Source organism: Zingiber officinale, chromosome 2A, assembly GCF_018446385.1.
Source record: "Zingiber officinale cultivar Zhangliang chromosome 2A, Zo_v1.1, whole genome shotgun sequence".
Taxonomy (NCBI): Eukaryota; Viridiplantae; Streptophyta; class Magnoliopsida; order Zingiberales; family Zingiberaceae; genus Zingiber; species Zingiber officinale.
The window spans coordinates 44,408,408-44,426,775 of NC_055988.1; the positions used below are offsets into that span (position 1 = coordinate 44,408,408).

At 41.3% G+C, this 18,368-nt stretch overlaps 1 protein-coding gene across 1 annotated transcript; it reads left to right on the forward strand.

Moving 5' to 3' along the window:
• Nucleotides 1-1,456: 1,456 nt before the first annotated feature.
• LOC122043648 lies at nucleotides 1,457-13,466 on the forward strand. Its single transcript, XM_042604252.1, has 3 exons — nucleotides 1,457-1,473; nucleotides 3,995-4,064; nucleotides 12,554-13,466. The coding sequence occupies exons 1-3, from the start codon at nucleotides 1,457-1,459 to the stop codon at nucleotides 13,196-13,198; spliced, it is 732 nt and encodes a 243-aa protein (XP_042460186.1). The 3' UTR covers nucleotides 13,199-13,466.
• Nucleotides 13,467-18,368: the final 4,902 nt, after the last annotated feature.

Here is an 18,368-nt window from a genome sequence, read left to right on the forward strand (position 1 = left end):
CCGACAATCGCTCAGCATGCAATCATGCAAGATGGTGCATGTCACTAAACATGTAGATACTGGCAGTATACATCTCCATATAAAATACACCAAAAAGGAAATAGATCATACAATGATCTAGGAATCGTAAATCTAAGTACACAAATTATATATGACAAATAACGAGTCTACTACACAGTAGGTCAAGTATGTCATTATTTCTAAGAATAGGAGTACACATGGCAACAATCCAAATGGTATAAGCATGAATGTACAATAGATAAAGATATAGGCATGCATAACAGATAGGAATATGGGCATACTATAAGAAACCAAATAGTGACATACTAAAGCAAATGCAAACATAAAAAATTACTACTAGCTATAAACTATTATGCATATCTAAATTGACTATATCAAAGAGATAAGTCAGAAGTACCCGTCTCAAAAAGAGGATCAAATCAAACCAAATCCGACGTAGAGACACTCGTCTCGAACCAGAGTCCTGCATCAATCAATACATATATTTTATTTAACTAAATTCATACGAATTAAACAACTAAATAAAATACCCAAACCTAATTAGGAAAAACCTTGATCGATCGTAGACATTAACCCTACCTAAATTTAATTCATCGGTCAACTAGGGTTAGTTTCCTTAACCCTAATCGTTCCACTATTCAATTAGGTTTAAATCTATACCTAAATCAACTTAAACTCTCCCAAATATGAATCTATCATTTATAATATACAAATAATTACATGATCTACAGCAAGATCAAATTCTCTACACCTCACGTCAAACTCAAAGCTTCTTCTGTTGATCCACGACCAAGGAGGGTGCTGCCAGAAAGAGAAGCTGCTGTTGGAAACCAAGAAAAAACACCACTACTTGAGATTAAACAGTCGGATACTCCACAAATCCAAATCCACAGGGCATAACCTCACCTGCCGGAAAAATCGCTAATTGAAGGTGCTCGCTGCCGGAGCTCTATGGCCTGAGCTTCTTACGAAGCTACCAACCAGCAGTTCCCTCTCCGGCGGCTGGGTCTAGTGACAGTTGGTACCGGCTAGGGCTACATCGGTGACGACAGCAAAAAGAATCGAGGAGGAAGTCTCGATTATCGACGCTAGGGCAGAGGAAGAAGACGGTCGACGCTAGGGCTGAGGAGGAGGAAATGAGTGGAGACCTTACTGGTGGTAGCCTCACCCCCTTGCATTGGCTCCTTCCTCTCCGGCAACGCTACCGCTGAGCTGTGGTGGTGGCGATCGGGCGGTGTGCAAGTGCCGATGATGGAGAGACAGTAGGGGTCGGCGGCGTTAGCTCAACGAAAAAGAAGAGAAAACGGAGAAAGCTAAGGCAGAAGGAAAGAGTCGGCTGCCACGACCAGTTCCCTTGTGGAGTCGGCGTCGGAGAAGAAAAGGAATTCGAGAGGGGGAGGATATGTGAGGTCGGCGTGAGAGGAAATCGGCGAAGATGGGGAAGGGAAAAAGGTTAGGGCACGGGTAGAAGAAAATAAAAGGAAAATAAATTAATTAGGAAACTTAGATTTGATTTAATCAAACCCTAAGTATTTTCCTAAATCAACTCCTACTTTTGGGTATTTCTAAACAGGCTTTCCCCTGACTCAATACTTATCCCCTTAACCTACGCCATACGAGATCCGAAAAATTCTCCGAAAATTTCTAAAAATTCCTAAACATTTCATTAAGGCTATTTTCTTATTGGACCTTATTATTTTATTATTATTTGTTGTCATATTTTTACATTTCTTCTATTATATTAAAATATAATTACAAATAAATAATTATATATTTAAATTATATACAAAAGATTTGAAATTTAAATTTAAGTTAGAATTTGATACCTTATGTAAATATCATAACAAATTAATAATAAAATAATAAGATTTAATAGATGAATAATCTTAAAGAAATTTTTATAAATTTTTAGGAATTTTCTCAGAATTTTTTGGAGCTCATATGACATATTTTGAGGAGATAAATTTATAGGCTTGGGAAAAGCTTATTTGGAGTATCCACTTAAGTGGGAGTTGATTAAGGAATAAACTTAAGGTTTAATTAATTAAAACTAAAGTATAAAAGGAAAAACTTAGGTTTTCCTTTCTTCCCTCATTCCTCTTCCGTCTCCTCTTCATTCTTCTCGACCCAAGCTTCGTCGATTCCCCCTTCTCTACTGCCTCTGTCGACATCGCCGTTGCCCGATGTCGTGCCACTCGTTGCCCGTCGCCGATGCAACTCCTAGTAGCGGTAGTGTCACCGCTTGTCTCCCGATTCACACCATTTATCGTTGAGTCCTCTTCCTTTCTTCCGACTGCTTTGAGCTCTTTCTACCTCCGATTTCTAGCCGTTGATGCCTCGGTTACCAACCAAAGTCGATCCTTCCTCTCCTTCTCGTTTACCTTCGAGTCGGTGCCCTAGTGTCGTAGCCACCCGGTCGGCCACAAGAAGGTATGAAGTGTTGTGTATCCCTATTCTTCTTCCCTGTCAAACGATCATTACAGCTTGTCATCAGATCGTCACATTCTGGGTTGCAGATCTGTAGCTGTGGCGACCCCATGTCGTGTTGGATTCATGCCACCATCGTAGATTGGCGATCCCTGAGGTGGTGAGGATTGCTGGATAGATTCACCGTCGCTGATAGAGCTGAGAGCTACTGATTTGGGTAATAAACTGAATCTGAATAAATTAATGTGTTGATTACTCTATCCCTAGCTGATAGTGTTAGATTGAGTAGGGTTTATATTGGTTTGGAATATTTGGATCAGTGGTTGATGGTTAGTTTGAGCAGATAGTTCTTGTACTATGATTAAAACTAAAGGATGATTGTGTTAGTCGAAAATTGTTGAGATGTAATTGAGTTGTATATTTGGATTGTGGATTGATGAGGATTGAAACTAGTTTAACTCTAGTTTTAGGTAGTTAAACAATGATCGTATTTCGATTGGGGTTACCCTAAATAGGCTTGGGGATTTGGTTTAGCTAATTAACTTATATGTAATTAGCTAAATCTGTATATCATGTATTGTAGGATTTTGATTCGAGACGAGTGTCTCGATGAGGAATTGGTTTATCACGATCGACAGATAAAGGCGGGTATATCTTTGACTTATTTTCTTTTGATATGGTCATTATGATATGCATAGTATGTTATATATAGCTAGTAGTAATTGTTATGTTTATATCTGCCTTGGTAGGTCACTACTTAATACCTGTGGTATACCTTTATTTTATCTGATATGTGTTTAGGCCTATATCATCTTGATTCTTACCCTGTGTACTTATGTTCATAGAAGTAGTGACACACAGTGCATTATTGGGTTCAGGACTAGCTACTAGTTATACCTGGCATGTGTACCTAGACATTATGATACCTAGTTTATTGTTATGGATTCATTGTTCTTATTGTCAGATGTTACATGCTTTAGTGTTATGCACCATCTTGCATAACTGCATGCTGAGCAATTGTCGGCTCCTTTGTAGTTGAGCACATCGCCAGTTACATAATCTGCACACACAACCACTCATGGGGTAGTGGTACATCAGGTAGGGTGTGTGCAGTTGCTCTGTCAGGGCTCCTCTCAGCTGCTCATGGGTAGTGGTGATGCGGCGTGGTAGCGGGCAGGGGTCCCTCCTCTTGACTATGACACAGGGAGATGAGAGCTTTGACTCCCCCATTTAGTTGGGATAGGAGGATAGGTGTACTCCGACAACATCCTATCCACTCGGTCACTCAAGAGTAGTGATGGCAGACTGCATAATTGTCATAGCCCTATCCACTCTACCTCATCATCGCGATGACGGTGGTTGACTAGCGTCAGGGGTGATAATGTCATTTGCACCATATGCATATATTACATTTATTTGTGTGTGATTGCTGCATTTTGGATGCTGCATTTTGGTGGCTGCATATGATTGACATGCATACAGGAGACATTATGTATTTGGCCTGACGATCCTACATCTGTTTGTATGATTCTCAACCTTATGTCAGGCTAGGAGGTTCTGGTGAATACAATTCTTTTGTTGTTCAGTTTGCTTTACCTATTATTGTTCAAGAGACTGTATTGCATGATTATTACTGATAGTTATATTACTATGCATGTTTGCTCGATACCTGCTGAGTTTTATTAAACTCACTCCGTTGATTTATATCTATTTCAGGTTGAAATCGTCAGGAGATTTCAGCTGCTAGTCCCCTCTTTGTTGGTGCAACCTTAGGTCAAGGTTGACCTGGTTGACCCGACTCAAGTTGACTTGACTCGAGTTGTATTTTGATGTTTGACTTGGGAAGATTGTTGATGCAACTTTAGGTCAAGGTTGACCTAGTTGAGTTGCATGTTGATGTTTGACACTCGTGAGGGAGTTCTATTCTTGATATGGGACAAGAATAGATGTTTGGGAGATTATTGGTGTAACCGTAGGTCAAGGTTGACCTGGTTGACCTGAAAAGTCCAAGTATGGAGACTTGGCACTGGAAAGGTCCAAGCAGGGAGCTTGGCATGCGAAAAGTCCAAGTATGGAGACTTGGCACGGGAAAAGTCCAAGTATGGAGACTTGGGAAAAGTCCAAGTATGGAGACTTGACGGAGAAGTCCAAGCAGGAGCTTGGCACGAGGGAAAGTCTGGTGAGTGAAGCCAGGGGGAAAGTCCTAACTGGATGTTAGGCGGTGTGGAAAGTCCTGGTGAGTGAAGCCAGCAATGGAGAAGTCGTGAGTGAAGCCAGGTGGAAAGTCCGGTGAGTGAAGCCAATGGAGAAGTCCCGTGAGTGAAGCCAATGGAAACTCGGTGAGTGAAGCGGTGAAAATCCTAGTGAGTGAAGCTAGGTGAAAGTGGAAGTCCTGGTGAGTGAAGCTAGGCATTGGAAAGTCCGGTGAGTGAAGCCAGGCATTGGAAGTCCTAAGTGGGATGTTGGAATCCTGGTGAGTGAAGCGGTGAAAACCCTAGTGAGTGAAGCTAGGTGAAAGTCCCGTGAGTGAAGCCGGCAAGGAAAATCCAGATGGATCAAGGGTGATCGGACATCGGTGTTGGGAAGTCCAAGTAGATCAAGGGAGTGATCGGATATTGGCACGAAGAGGAAAGTCCAAGTGGGTCAAAGGGATTGACCGGACACTTGGTGGAGAGTCTTAGCAGGTCAAGGGACCGACCGGATGCTAAGCATGATGTACCAACAGTCAAGATTGACCGGATGTTGGTTTGAACTTGGTTTGGGCGAAAACCATGAGTTGGATCGATCCGTGATCGATCCGGTGATATCATGAATATTCGATCGGTCGGTGACCGATCGAACACATCGAGCATATCGTGTGATAACCGATAGGTCGGTGACCGATCGGAGTCGATCGGCCGAGCGAGGCGCGAGGGGCTGATCGGTCGTGGACCGATCAAAAGCCCGATCGGTCCCCGCATCGATCAGAGCCCCGATCGGTCTATGGACCGATCAGAGGTTCCCTGATCGATCCATGGACCGATCGGGACGGAACAAAGCTTCTTCCGATCGGTCCCCGCATCGATCAGAAGTTCCCGATGCGTGGACCAATCGTGACCAATGCCTCTTTCCCCGATCGGTCCACGCATCGATCGAGTTCTAGCTGCGACGCAACGCTAGTTTCTTCCGCCTTCTTCGCAGTTATAAAAGAGGTTGAGAAGCTACTGTTGAACTTCTTCTTCTTCCTCCTTCCTTCTCTGTTGTGCTTGAGTTTTGTTGAGCTCGTCCAAAGCTTCGCGTGAGCTTCCTCGACTTCTTAGAGTGTTTTAAGGCTGCTTCATCCGGACTCCAGTCGACGAGAAAGCAAGATTGGTAGAGTGCTTGTGTATTCTTATTGTATTTCTTGCTTACTCTTTGTTCTTGTACTCTTTGTTTGCTGTTGCAAACGTTTGTGGCGAGGTTTCTCCACCCACAAGGAGTATATTGTATTAGCCGGTTCTCCGGGACTCATCCACCGACGGATTGACTGGACTCGTCCACCTTACGGACACGCCGAGGAGTAGGAGCCCTAATCTCCGAACCTCGTTACATCCTTGCGTTTGAGGTTTGCTTTCTTATCCTTAGTTTCTTCTTTGTATTTCCGCTGCAACTAACCTAATCGTAGGAAGAAACGCGAAAGTTTGGGGTCGGCTATTCACACCCCCCTCTCTAGCCGTACAAAGGATCCTAACAAGTGGTATCAGAGCGAGGTTGCTCTTCATCGGATCAACACCCGTGGGAGCAAAGCTAGAGATGGATCAATTCGGAGAAGACATCACCATTCCACCCTTCTACAACGACAACTTCGCATATTGGAAGGTAAGGATGATGTATTTTCTTAGGACTAATATGTTGAATTGGTTTTGTGTACAAGAAGGTTTTACTCCTCCAATGGATAAAGAAGGAGAGCCTCTAGAGAAGAACAAGTGGACAAAGGAACAAGTCCATCAATCCACGATCAACAATGAGGTAACTAAAACAATTGAATTTTCATTACCTACTAATATTTTGCGTAAGATAGGTGAATACAACAATGCCAAGGAATTATGGGATAACTTGGCCAAGTACCATGAGGAGAGCTCCACTTCAAGCCATGAAGAGGAGCCTAGTGAGCCAAGTAGCTCACATCATGGAGGGAGCGAATTGGGAGTTGAGGGCTACTCAACATCCAAGGAAGAAGAGGAGGAGAGTTCCTCTTGTTCAAGTTCGGAGCAAGAAGAAGAGACATCTACCTCCGGAAGGGATGAGGAAGAGAGCTCACACCCATCCCCAAACCTAGGTAACTCAAGCATTTCAATTTCAAATAAGTTACATATAATATGCTTTGAGTGTAGGGAATTTGGGCACTACAAGAGTAAGTGTCCAAAGAGGGTAAGGAAGACTCCACCGGCGCCAAAGGTCAAGGTAGCCGGAGTCCCGACACGCAAGGGCAAGGAGCACGTGGTGTGCTTCCAATGCAAGCGAAGGGGACATTATCGGAGTCATTGTCCGAGGGGGAGGCAACCTCACAAGGGCAAGAAACCGAGCACTTCTATAGGGGGAGCTAAGGCAAACCCTAAGGTATCATTTAAGTCTCATTCGTGCAATACTAGTAAGATACATGCTAGAAATTTTATTGCACTAGTCAATAATGATAAGCATGATAACATTAGAAATCAATACACATGCTTAGGTGCCAAACATGTGAGCCTAGATAAGGATAACCCTAGGAAAGCCAACCCTAGAATTACCTCATCTAAGGTTAAGGAGAACCTAGGTAGGAATCCCAAATCAACTAGACACATGCCTAGGAATGCCTCAAAGAAAAATGACAAATCAAAAATTGAGGTATTAGAGAGGAGAATCAAGTCTTGAGGTCAAGACTTGATACTTGAAAAGGCTCTTAAGAACTTGGAGAAGTCATCTCTAGGGTTTAAGGGTCAAAACCAATGTCCAAGGACAAAAGGGTTTGGGTCACAAACCTAAGTCCCAAGTGGTCAAGCCCACTTATCATAATGTTCCATTCAATTATGGAACAAAACCTAGGGCTAGGAAGACCACCACCAAGGTCACAAGGGAGTCACCCCTAGAGTTGATCTTGATGAGTCCCAAATGACCAAGGCTTTAAAGCCTAAGAGGGTCATTAGGAGAGTTGCTAGGAAGTCATCCCTAGTGAATATTTAGTGAACCCAATGAGCTCTAATAGGTATTGGGTTCCTAGGAGCATCTTCTCTACCCCATAGATGGGTTAGAGAGTGTCAACTCCAATTAGAAGGGTAGTTAACCCAACTTTGAGGAAATTGACACTCAAGGAGCATTTTCAAGGTCTTGATAACCTTTGGAAATGAAAAAGAATTATTAATTACTCCTTAAAGAGTAAAATGTGCCATTATGGAAAAGAATGATTTTAATTGGCACAATTTGAGGAAAACCTAGAGAAATACCATAATTGGGATTTTGGTTTTCTTAGGGATATATGGGCAATCTAGGGTTAGATTTTAAGTTAGCTAAGGCTAAGGATACTTAGATACGGATTTAGGTATTTTATTTGAGCTAACTTGCCATGATTGGTTGCCATATGCCATGCCATGACATCATATTTATTTTATTATCATTTGAAATGTCATGATAATACTTAGGCTAGTTTATATGTCATGTGTTAGTTTAGTTTCAAACTTTATGCCATGACATCATGACATTGGCACATGTTCTCATTTATGATACCATTTTATGCCATGTCATCATCTCTTGCATTAATAATCAATTGAATTGATTTAAGGATGAAAAACATATTTTGATATTGAGATCAAATTTGTGTTTAGAAAATGCATGAGACCTTAGCCTAAGATACCTAAACCCATATCTCACATCAAAATTGACATGGATGTGCTTGATACACTTTAGATGTGTGTGAGATATTAGGATCATGAATTAGGATCAAGGTGCATAGTTCTTGTACCTAGATGAGCCTAATTCAAGATATGGAGGATCATAGGGAAAGCTTGTGTACAAGTTATGTGCATATAGCCCTAAGATTATGGTCCTAAATTCAAATGGTTTTAAAAGCATTTTAAAATTGATTTGAAAACCTTGATGAAGCTTTCCTAGTGATAGCATTCATCATTGAACATTGTGATACAAAGTTGAGTTAAACTTGAACTTTTTCAAAGTTTTTGAACTTTGTATCAAGATTGAAAAATGGAAACTACTTTCATAGAAAACTATTTTTCCATGGTAGTATATGTTATGAGGAATGTATCCTCGAATTTCACATTTTTCGAATTTTCTGAATTTTCTAGGAGTTTCGAATTTCGGAAGGAAATTTCGAAATCGCTTATCAGAGTCCGGATCGGTCCGGGGACCGATCCAGGAAGTCCCGATCGGTCTGCGGACCGATCCGAAGCATGGATCGGTCCGCACCGATCCAAGAGGTTCCAGAGTACCGGTGCGATCGGTGAAGGCCCGATCGGTCCGGGACCGATCCATGGGTTTCGATCGGTCCGGGACCGATCGAGCGTGCTCGATTTCACTTGGTCTGAAATTTCAGCCGAAGTTGGGTTTTGTAGATTTCTAAAGGTTTGGAACTCCCAAAGACATTGTTGGTGCAATGGTCAAGGGGGGGTTGGCGTTTAGGGGGAGTTTTTACTCCTTAAGATTTTTAAGGATTAGTGATATGGGATTATCACTAAGTTGGTTGTTGAGTTTAGTATCAAGGGGAAATTAAGAGTTTCAATGAAAGGTATGGGACTTTCATTAGAAAAAAAACTCTTGACCTTGATACCCTCCTTTTCTTTTTGATGTGTGTCAAAAAGGGGAGAGCGTTCATTGGAGAATTATTGGAGAACCCAAGTTAGGTTATCGGGTTAACCTAAGCTAGGGGAAGATTGTCAAGGAATGTTCGAGGAAGAACATTGGAATACTTTTTGATGTGTGTCAAAAAGGGGGAGAATTATTAGAGAATCCAAGTTAGGTTATCGGGTTAACCTAAGGGGAGAATGTCCAGAGAATGTTCAAGGAAAGAACATTGGACATTGGAAGATGGTTGGAAAACCTAAGTTAGGTTATCGGGTTAACCTAACTTGATTATGATTTTGTCAAACATCAAAAAGGGGGAGATTGTTGGTGCAACCTTAGGTCAAGGTTGACCTGGTTGACCCGACTCAAGTTGACTTGACTCGAGTTGTATTTTGATGTTTGACTTGGGAAGATTGTTGATGCAACTTTAGGTCAAGGTTGACCTAGTTGAGTTGCATGTTGATGTTTGACACTCGTGAGGGAGTTCTATTCTTGATATGGGACAAGAATAGATGTTTGGGAGATTATTGGTGTAACCGTAGGTCAAGGTTGACCTGGTTGACCTGAAAAGTCCAAGTATGGAGACTTGGCACTGGAAAGGTCCAAGCAGGGAGCTTGGCATGCGAAAAGTCCAAGTATGGAGACTTGGCACGGGAAAAGTCCAAGTATGGAGACTTGGCACTGGAAAAGTCCAAGTATGGAGACTTGGCACGGAGAAGTCCAAGCAGGGAGCTTGGCACGAGGGAAAGTCCTGGTGAGTGAAGCCAGGCAGTGGGAAAGTCCTAACTGGGATGTTAGGCAGTGTGGAAAGTCCTGGTGAGTGAAGCCATGGAGAAGTCCCCGTGAGTGAAGCCGCAATGGAAAGTCCCAGTGAGTGAAGCCAGCAATGGAGAAGTCCCGTGAGTGAAGCAGCAATGGAAATCTCGTGAGTGAAGCGGTGAAAATCCTAGTGAGTGAAGCTAGGTGAAAGTGGAAGTCCCGGTGAGTGAAGCCGCATTCGGAAAGTCCAGTGAGTGAAGCCAAAGTCCCGTGAGTGAAGCCAGCAGATTGGAAATCTCGTGAGTGAAGCCGGTGAAAACCCTAGTGAGTGAAGCTAGGTGAAAGTCCCGTGAGTGAAGCCGAGGGAAAATCCAGATGGATCAAGGGTGATCGGACATCCGGTGTTGGGAAGTCCAAGTAGATCAAGGAGGATACTTGGCACGAAGAGGAAAGTCCAAGTGGGTCAAAGGGATTGACCGGACACTTGGTGGAGAGTCTTAGCAGTCAAGGGACCGACCGGATGCTAAGCATGATGTACCAACAGTCAAGATTGACCGGATGTTGGTTTGAACTTGGTTTGGGCGAAAACCATGAGTGGATCGATCCGTGATCGATCCGGATATCAATATTCTCGATCGGTCGGTGACCGATCAAGAATACATCGAGTATATCGGTGATAACCGATAGGTCCGGTGACCGATCGAGTCGATCGGGCCAACAGAGCGAGGCGCGAGGGGCTGATCGGTCGTGGACCGATCGGCCTGATCGGTCCCCGCATCGATCAGAGTTCCCGATCGGTCTATGGACCGATCAGAGGTTCCCTGATCGATCCATGGACCGATCAGGACAAAGTTCTTCGATCGGTCCCGGCATCGATCAGAAGTTCTGATCGGCCCGTGGACCAATCCGTGACCAATGTAAAGGTTTTTCCGATCGGTCCACGCATCGATCAGGTTCTAGCTGCGACGGCCAGTTTCTTCTGCCTTCTTCGCAGGTTATAAAAGAGGTTGAGAAGCTACTGTTGAACTTCTTCTTCTTCCTCCTTCCTGTTGCTAAGTGCTGCTGTGCTTGAGTTTTGTTGAGCTCGTCCAAAGCTTCGCGTGAGCTTCCCCGACCGGAACAACTGCTGCTGTTAGGCTTCATCCGGACTCCATCGACGAGAAAGCAAGATTGGTAGAGTGCTTGTGTATTCTTATTGTATTTCTTGCTTACTCTTTGTTCTTGTACTCTTTGTTTGCTGTTGCAAACGTTTGTGGCGAGGTTTCTCCACCCACAAGGAGTATATTGTATTAGCCGGTTCTCCGGGGACTCATCCACCGACGGATTGACTGGACTCGTCCACCTTACGGACACGCCGAGGAGTAGGAGCCCTAATCTCCGAACCTCGTTACATCCTTGCGTTTGAGGTTTGCTTTCTTATCCTTAGTTTCTTCTTTGTATTTCCGCTGCAACTAACCTAATCGTAGGAAGAAACGCGAAAGTTTGGGGTCGGCTATTCACACCCCCCTCTCTAGCCGTACAAAGGATCCTAACACTCTTCATGTCGCAGCAGTTACTATTTTTGGTCTTTTGTTTCCTTGCTATGTGATCTATAGACTCATGATGTGTAGTCTTGCGTTTGTGGGTTTTAATATTGAGTTTTGGGGTATGCTACCCATGTTTTTCCACTGTGAATGTTTCTCTCAGTGGGTTGTGTTTCCCTCGTTGTAGTAGAGTAGGTTATATATATTTGCGATGTTTTAATACTGTTTCACTTTTTGTCGTATTATGTTGTCAGTCGGAGGCTATCTTTATTAAACTGTGTAGAATGTTTTAATTACTTTATGGTATATGTTCCGGTCGTGTTGGCTGAGGATTGTGAGACCTTGAGGGCTATGTATTTCCTGGTTTATATTGTCACCAGTATAGAAGAGATACTGCTAGAATTTCACCGGTTGAGATTTCTTTGGAACGTGACACATTTTTTTTCTAAAAATTTATCATAATTTATGTTCCTACTTAACTAAATGATATGATTCTTATTTTTATTACTTGGATTAGTATAAATTATTTTTTTCATTATTTTTTATATTTTATATTATATTTTAGTTTAGTTTATTTTATTTTTAGAGGATATAAATATTTTGGAAAAAAGGTAAAATAAAAAGTTTTCAGGAAAATAATAATCAATATTAAAACTTGCCGATTATACTTTTAAAATCTTATGATTTACGACTATTTTTTGGAATCACGATGGAAGAGCCAACCAAACCCTTAAAAAACAATTAAAAATGGAAAAAAAAAATATTGTCTTTTGCCGGCCCTCCCAGAGGGACAGACGTAGAACTCACACGGCGTTAAGTAACGTCTTGCTTAGAGCACCTATACCAATCTCGACGCGTGGCGGTGAAAGATAGGTTAGATCCGCTCCATGGAATCCACTGCCAGCCCAATTTCTTTTTCTTCTCTTTTCTGAACCAACCTCACCGTCTCAACCCTAGTCAAGTCACGTAATAAGCCCTCCTTCCCATTCTATATATGCCACGCCGGAGTAGAGCTAGGTTTGTCCAATTAGCGAGCCGCCGACTTCTTTTCCTCTCTATCCTTTATCCGTCTCTCTCACACGCTGGCGTCATCATCCAGGAGAACTAGCGGATCGGTGCTCTCTTCCCGGAGATCTACCTCGCCGGGTGGTGGCTCCTCCGCTTTCGCCTCCTCTTCCTCCAGTTTTACTTCCCGAGCCACTGCTGCCTTGTTTGACCGCCAGTATCAGCGCCATCGTGCCGCCTCACCAACCCGCGTGCATCTCTACGGCGCCTCCCCTCCCCATCCTCCTGTGGTACGCTTCTCCCTCGATCGTTCCACTTCTCCTGGTCGTTCCCTCTCCGTTCCCGACAAGCGTTCCCCTTCGGCTGCCGCCTCCCCTGTACGCCGCACCTGTCTTTGCTCCCCCACCACCCACCCTGGATCCTTTCGCTGCAGCCTCCACAAGGGCAACCAATACCAAACCGCTTCCTTTGCCTCTCAGTCGAACCGTCTCAACGCTTGCCGTTCTGCCATGAAAAACTCACTGGTCCGTATCGGAGCCGTCGAGGGCGATTGGGTGAAGCGTGCGCTCTCCGCCCTCATTCGCCCTTCATCCCACCAGCAGCGCCGCCGGTGTGACTTCCTACCTCGCCCCAGCCCCCTCTCCCGCATGTCCAAAGCCGGCGATCCGTAGATCGACAGATCTCAAATCAGGTTCGTTAAAAAAATTGGAAAAATAAAAATCCGTTCTAATCTTTCACCAGAGATTCTTCATCGACCGGCCGATTTTGATCGGAGAGGAAGGTTGGAGTTTTTTTTGCTGATTTTTCCCATTAAATAAAAAATTGTACCAAAAACAGCAGGCTGATCTGCTCCGTCCATTTGTATATGCTTTTCTGCTGCCGTCGATGCTGCCTAATGAACAAGCACATCGGAATAGAATTGAGGACGACATATCAGAACACCAAATATATTAAACATCTTGAAAACTAATTAATTCTACGATCAATTATCTTAATCAATATCGACAATCTGGAATGTAACGCTGAACATTCCGTTGTGTTGCAGCAGGTTGTGACGTTATAGTACGATGCGATCTGGGGCTTACCGTGAGGCGTCGTCCCTACCACACCACTCGGATTCCGTCGACTAACTGACGTCATCGCCGTCATCTGCGTGTTTATTTTTATTACATGCAGGTAAATCATGCTTTGCGTTCGTAGTTGTTTTTATTATCGATATCATAATTTTGTTTCATTTATTTCGCAGGAAATCGCGCCGTTAAATCTTAATGCGGCACTTCTTCGATGCAATAAAATCCTGCATCACGCTAACATAAAATAATAATTTGCTGGTGACAGCTGGAAGTCATTTATTTGGGCAATGGTGGGGTCGAAGTTCACATTACGCAATGACATAATTGTATAATTAATTATTTAGATACGAGGAATTTATTCCTTTTAAAATGGGAGGAATTTATTTCTTACGAAAATGAACCAGGGTAACAGTGCAAGGTATTTCAATCGATTAATTAGGTATTTAAAAATTGAATGTTGACGTGCACTGTAAGGATTTTTTTAGTGTGATAACCAATTAAAAAATTAGCCATTTATATAGATTTCTATGCGTATTTTTTTTATTTATTTTAATGGTTGGTGAAATTTTTTTATAGAATTAAATTAATTATTTTTAAAATTAATCAATTTGAAGAGTTAGATACTTTAATTATATATAAAAAACATTTTGATCTTTTAATTTATATATAAAAAAAACATTTCGATCTTTTAAGTGATTAATTCGTCATTTAAGAGTTGAATAATAATTGTTGTACAATGTAAGGATTATCTTAGGTGAGATAATATTAGAAATATTAATGAGTCGAAGCTCAGATTTTATATTATATATGTTTTCATAATAATGTATTTGTCCCTATACTCACACCCATTAAAAGATTTGATATCTTTTATATTAATAATGTTTCTTTTTCCTATTTAACTATCATCATCCAATCAAAGTATATTAGAATTAATATCGTATTAAAAAAATATAATTAAAAAAATTAAACATCTATATAACATACTTTTAACATAAAAAAATAGTTTGTAGGATTTATTTTTTTTAATATATATTACAAATTATTTAATCGGATATTCAGGTTAGATATCGGTAATCTCTCAATATCTTCTTTGTTTATTTGGATCGGATTTTCTGTTGAGTTCAGAGAAAATTATCATATCTAAATGATAATTATAAGAATGTTGACCGTTTAGATAAATTTATTTATTTTAATGATCAATACATAATTTGTTAGTGCAGAAAACATCCGACGATTGAATTTATGTTTTGATTATATCAAAGGGTTCAAGTTAAGTTGTTTTATTATTTAATGTGCTTGAATGAGATTTGCAGGAAAGTCCTAAGTATTTTTAGGCAAAAGTCCTACCTGCGGTTAGGCAGGTGAAAAATCCTAGGGGGTGGTAACCCTACATCCTAGGGGTGGTAACCCTAGGTGATGAAAAATCCTAAGGGCGGTAACCTTAGGTCCTAGGGGGTGGTAACCCTAAGTGGAGAAAACCCCTAAGGGGTGACAACCTTAGGTCCTAGAGGGTGGTAATCCTAGGTGGAGGAAAATCCTAGGGGGGTAACCTTAGGTCATAGGGGGAGGTAACCCTAGGTGGCGAAAACCCCTAGGGGGTGGTAATCCTAGGTCCTAGGGAGTGGTAACCCTAAGTAGAAAGTCCAGTCGGTCTGGAGGATTAGACTGATATCAGGTATGCTCTCCTGAGTGGAGTAGGTGAGGACGCGTTCCCCGCGGAGGGAACAGTAGGCGTCGGTTCGACCTAGGGTTTCCGGTCGGAAATCCAAAGTTAGAACCGGACAGTCCGAAGTCTGTTAAAACATTTCTGTTACTATATCTATTATGTGCTAACTTTGTTTTGTAGGATATATGGTTGTTTTGTGGACTAATATATTTTGTAGGGACAAAAGAGCACATTATGCCTCGAATGCATAGTATCCGAGGCGCCCTCATGGAGCTTGGAGGCACCTCGGGTGCAAAGCAGAAGAAGCGCGCACAGCAAGACTAGAGGCGCCCTCAAAGGAGTTGGAGGTGCCTCGGACAGACTTGAAGGCACCCTCAAGTAGAATGAAGGCGCCTTCAAGAGGATATGCTACGACCACTTTTGATCTGATCTACGCGGTTGACTCGGTGATTGGAGGCACCTTCAAGGAGGTTGAAGGCACCCCTCAGTGGGCTTTATAAGGTGTATTCGACCAGCAACTTAATTCAATCAATTCCCAAGTGATCATTCTCCTGTGTGCTGCTCAAGAGACGTTCTAGAAGTGTTGCAGCAACACCCCGACGACCCAGAGCTTCAATTCAGTATTTCTGTTGTTGGTATAGCTTTATTGTTATTGTTTTGTAATACATATTTGTAACTTTACAATCTTATAGTGAATTGCCCAAAGTAAACGCTCAACGAGTGTGGGGCCTTAGAGTAGGAGTCACCCAAGACTCTGAACCAAGTAAAACACTTGAGTTTTTCTGTGATTGTTTACTTATTCCGCTGCGTTTAACTCGTTGATCTTTTGATTATGATAAGTGAAAGCCACGAGCACTATTCACCCCCTCTAGCACTTTCTCGATCCAACACAATTTTTATAGGATTGATCACAATTAATGAATTTGGAGAACTAAATAATTGGGAAATTAAAAATTATAACCACCAAGACAAATAGATAGAGGGAGCCATATGTATTGACTTTGAAAGAAGGATGAGAGCTGAAAAAAAAAACAAATTGAAAATAGGAAGTCAAACTTTTCGGTTAAGAGAGCTGCTTTTTCCACTCCCCTGACACCTTCACCTCTCGGCCTCATCTAGTTTTTTACCCTTATATCCTTTCCTTATTCTCTCGTCCACTGGTTTTTTTAAGTTTTGTTTCTTTGTTTTATTGGGTTTATTTTTTTTATTAATCAATTTTTTTATTAGTTTTATTCTTTTTGAATAATTTTTTTATTATATGTTTATAATTTTTTATTGTAGATTTTAAAAGTTATTATTTGTAAAACTTTTAAAAAGTATAAAAAATATGGATCAAAATAAAAATTATACATATGAAACTAACAAAAATAATAATAATTAATAGTAAACACATTTATAGCTTACGAATACACATTATTTTTAAATGAAGAGTACATGTAATAATACATAAAAAAAAATATATGAAAATATATAAAAATAGAAATTTTAATCAATATTGCCTCCAAATTATGCTCCCGATGTATTTGGTGGTGTACTTATTACTTCGTACCGTAAATGAATACGTGTCCTATAATGAGTAATCCATCCTTTAGCTTCGTACGATGAATGTTGCCATCACCACGTTAGAATGGGTGGTATAGGATAATGAGGGTGTAAGAAAACTTGCACGAAGTGATTATCAACATGGGCAATGTTGCCACCACCGATGCTCTTGGTTTGGAACTGGAGGCGTTCTTAATGGCAAGTAAGTAAAACAACTCCCAATATTCTCACCAAATGTATGCAGTACAAGATTGTACCTTGATGCGATGACAATTCCCAAAGGCATAGAGTCCATCCAATACATTTCTGGTGCCCATGACTTGAACCAATTCAATGAGAATAATTGATTGTCTACCAAATTTTGATCTAGATAAAGTTGATTATATAGATCCTTATTTTGTTGAATCTCTTCTAAAAGCTCGAGTCATACTTGAAACCAATCTTCTTCACCATACCCAATTAGTGCAGCTATTGCCCTGAATCCATAATGATCGTCAGGTTGAACATCAACAGTGTGAGAAATATAACGCTGTAGAGGCACAGGTAATTTCTCAATATAAGTATCATGGATTGGTGGAATTGGAGAGTGATCAAGGGTCATTTGAGTATTTCGAACCTTTGACCCTCTTCCACGTTTTCCTCTCCCTCGAGATGTTGTAGTTGGTTGAGAGACCTTAGATCCTAAAGTAGATGCATTTGTAAAAGAAGGTATCCGATGTCTACTTTGCTCATCTATACCTGTATATCAACCTCTATATTCTGTATTGTACGAAGGAGCTTGAACTGTACTTTGAGATGAGTCTATCATATCGAAAAACTTGTCTACCATATATTCTCTCATATGTGGATCCATCCCACCTAATATCTCAATAATGTGGGATGTCCTGTTGGGTTGTGCTCCCTCGTCATTAAACCAATGTACGTGCATAGACAATCTCCTCCAATCTGTAGCGGAATTGGAATGGAAAAGTAACGTTAATGTACAAGATCGTGCTCGCATGACAATCCATATACAATTTTGATAGAACAGTTGCATCTGCCAGCTAGCTGGTGAGATGCTTCCTCAAAGCATTTTAGCTGACCAGAAATCAACTCCACTACCTCTAATGAAATTCGACACCTTATTTGACTGAAAATGTCATTATGTAAATGTTGATGGCGTGAAATGTTGAGAGATCTCTCGAACGACTTCTTAATATCCCTAAACTGAATTCTCAACATTTTATGTATTTTTTTTCAAAAGATGTTTGTAGGGATGACATGGTATCTCCCAAATATAACTTCAATCTCACATGTGCAGACTTTACCCTGCAATAAAAAATACATTGTGTTTTAATAATGAAAAGAATTGAAATAGTATAATAATAAACAAAGGTGAAATAATAAAGCTATAAAGTGACTATACTTTGACTTGAATTACTCTCGAAGTGCATACATGTATCAACTCATGCTGAAACAAATCGCTCTTTGTAAGGGTGTAACCATGTCTCCCAAAGGTAATTTAGAATACCCTCGAATCGTTGATACTCCTCATGCATGACATTTCACTTCTACTGGTAA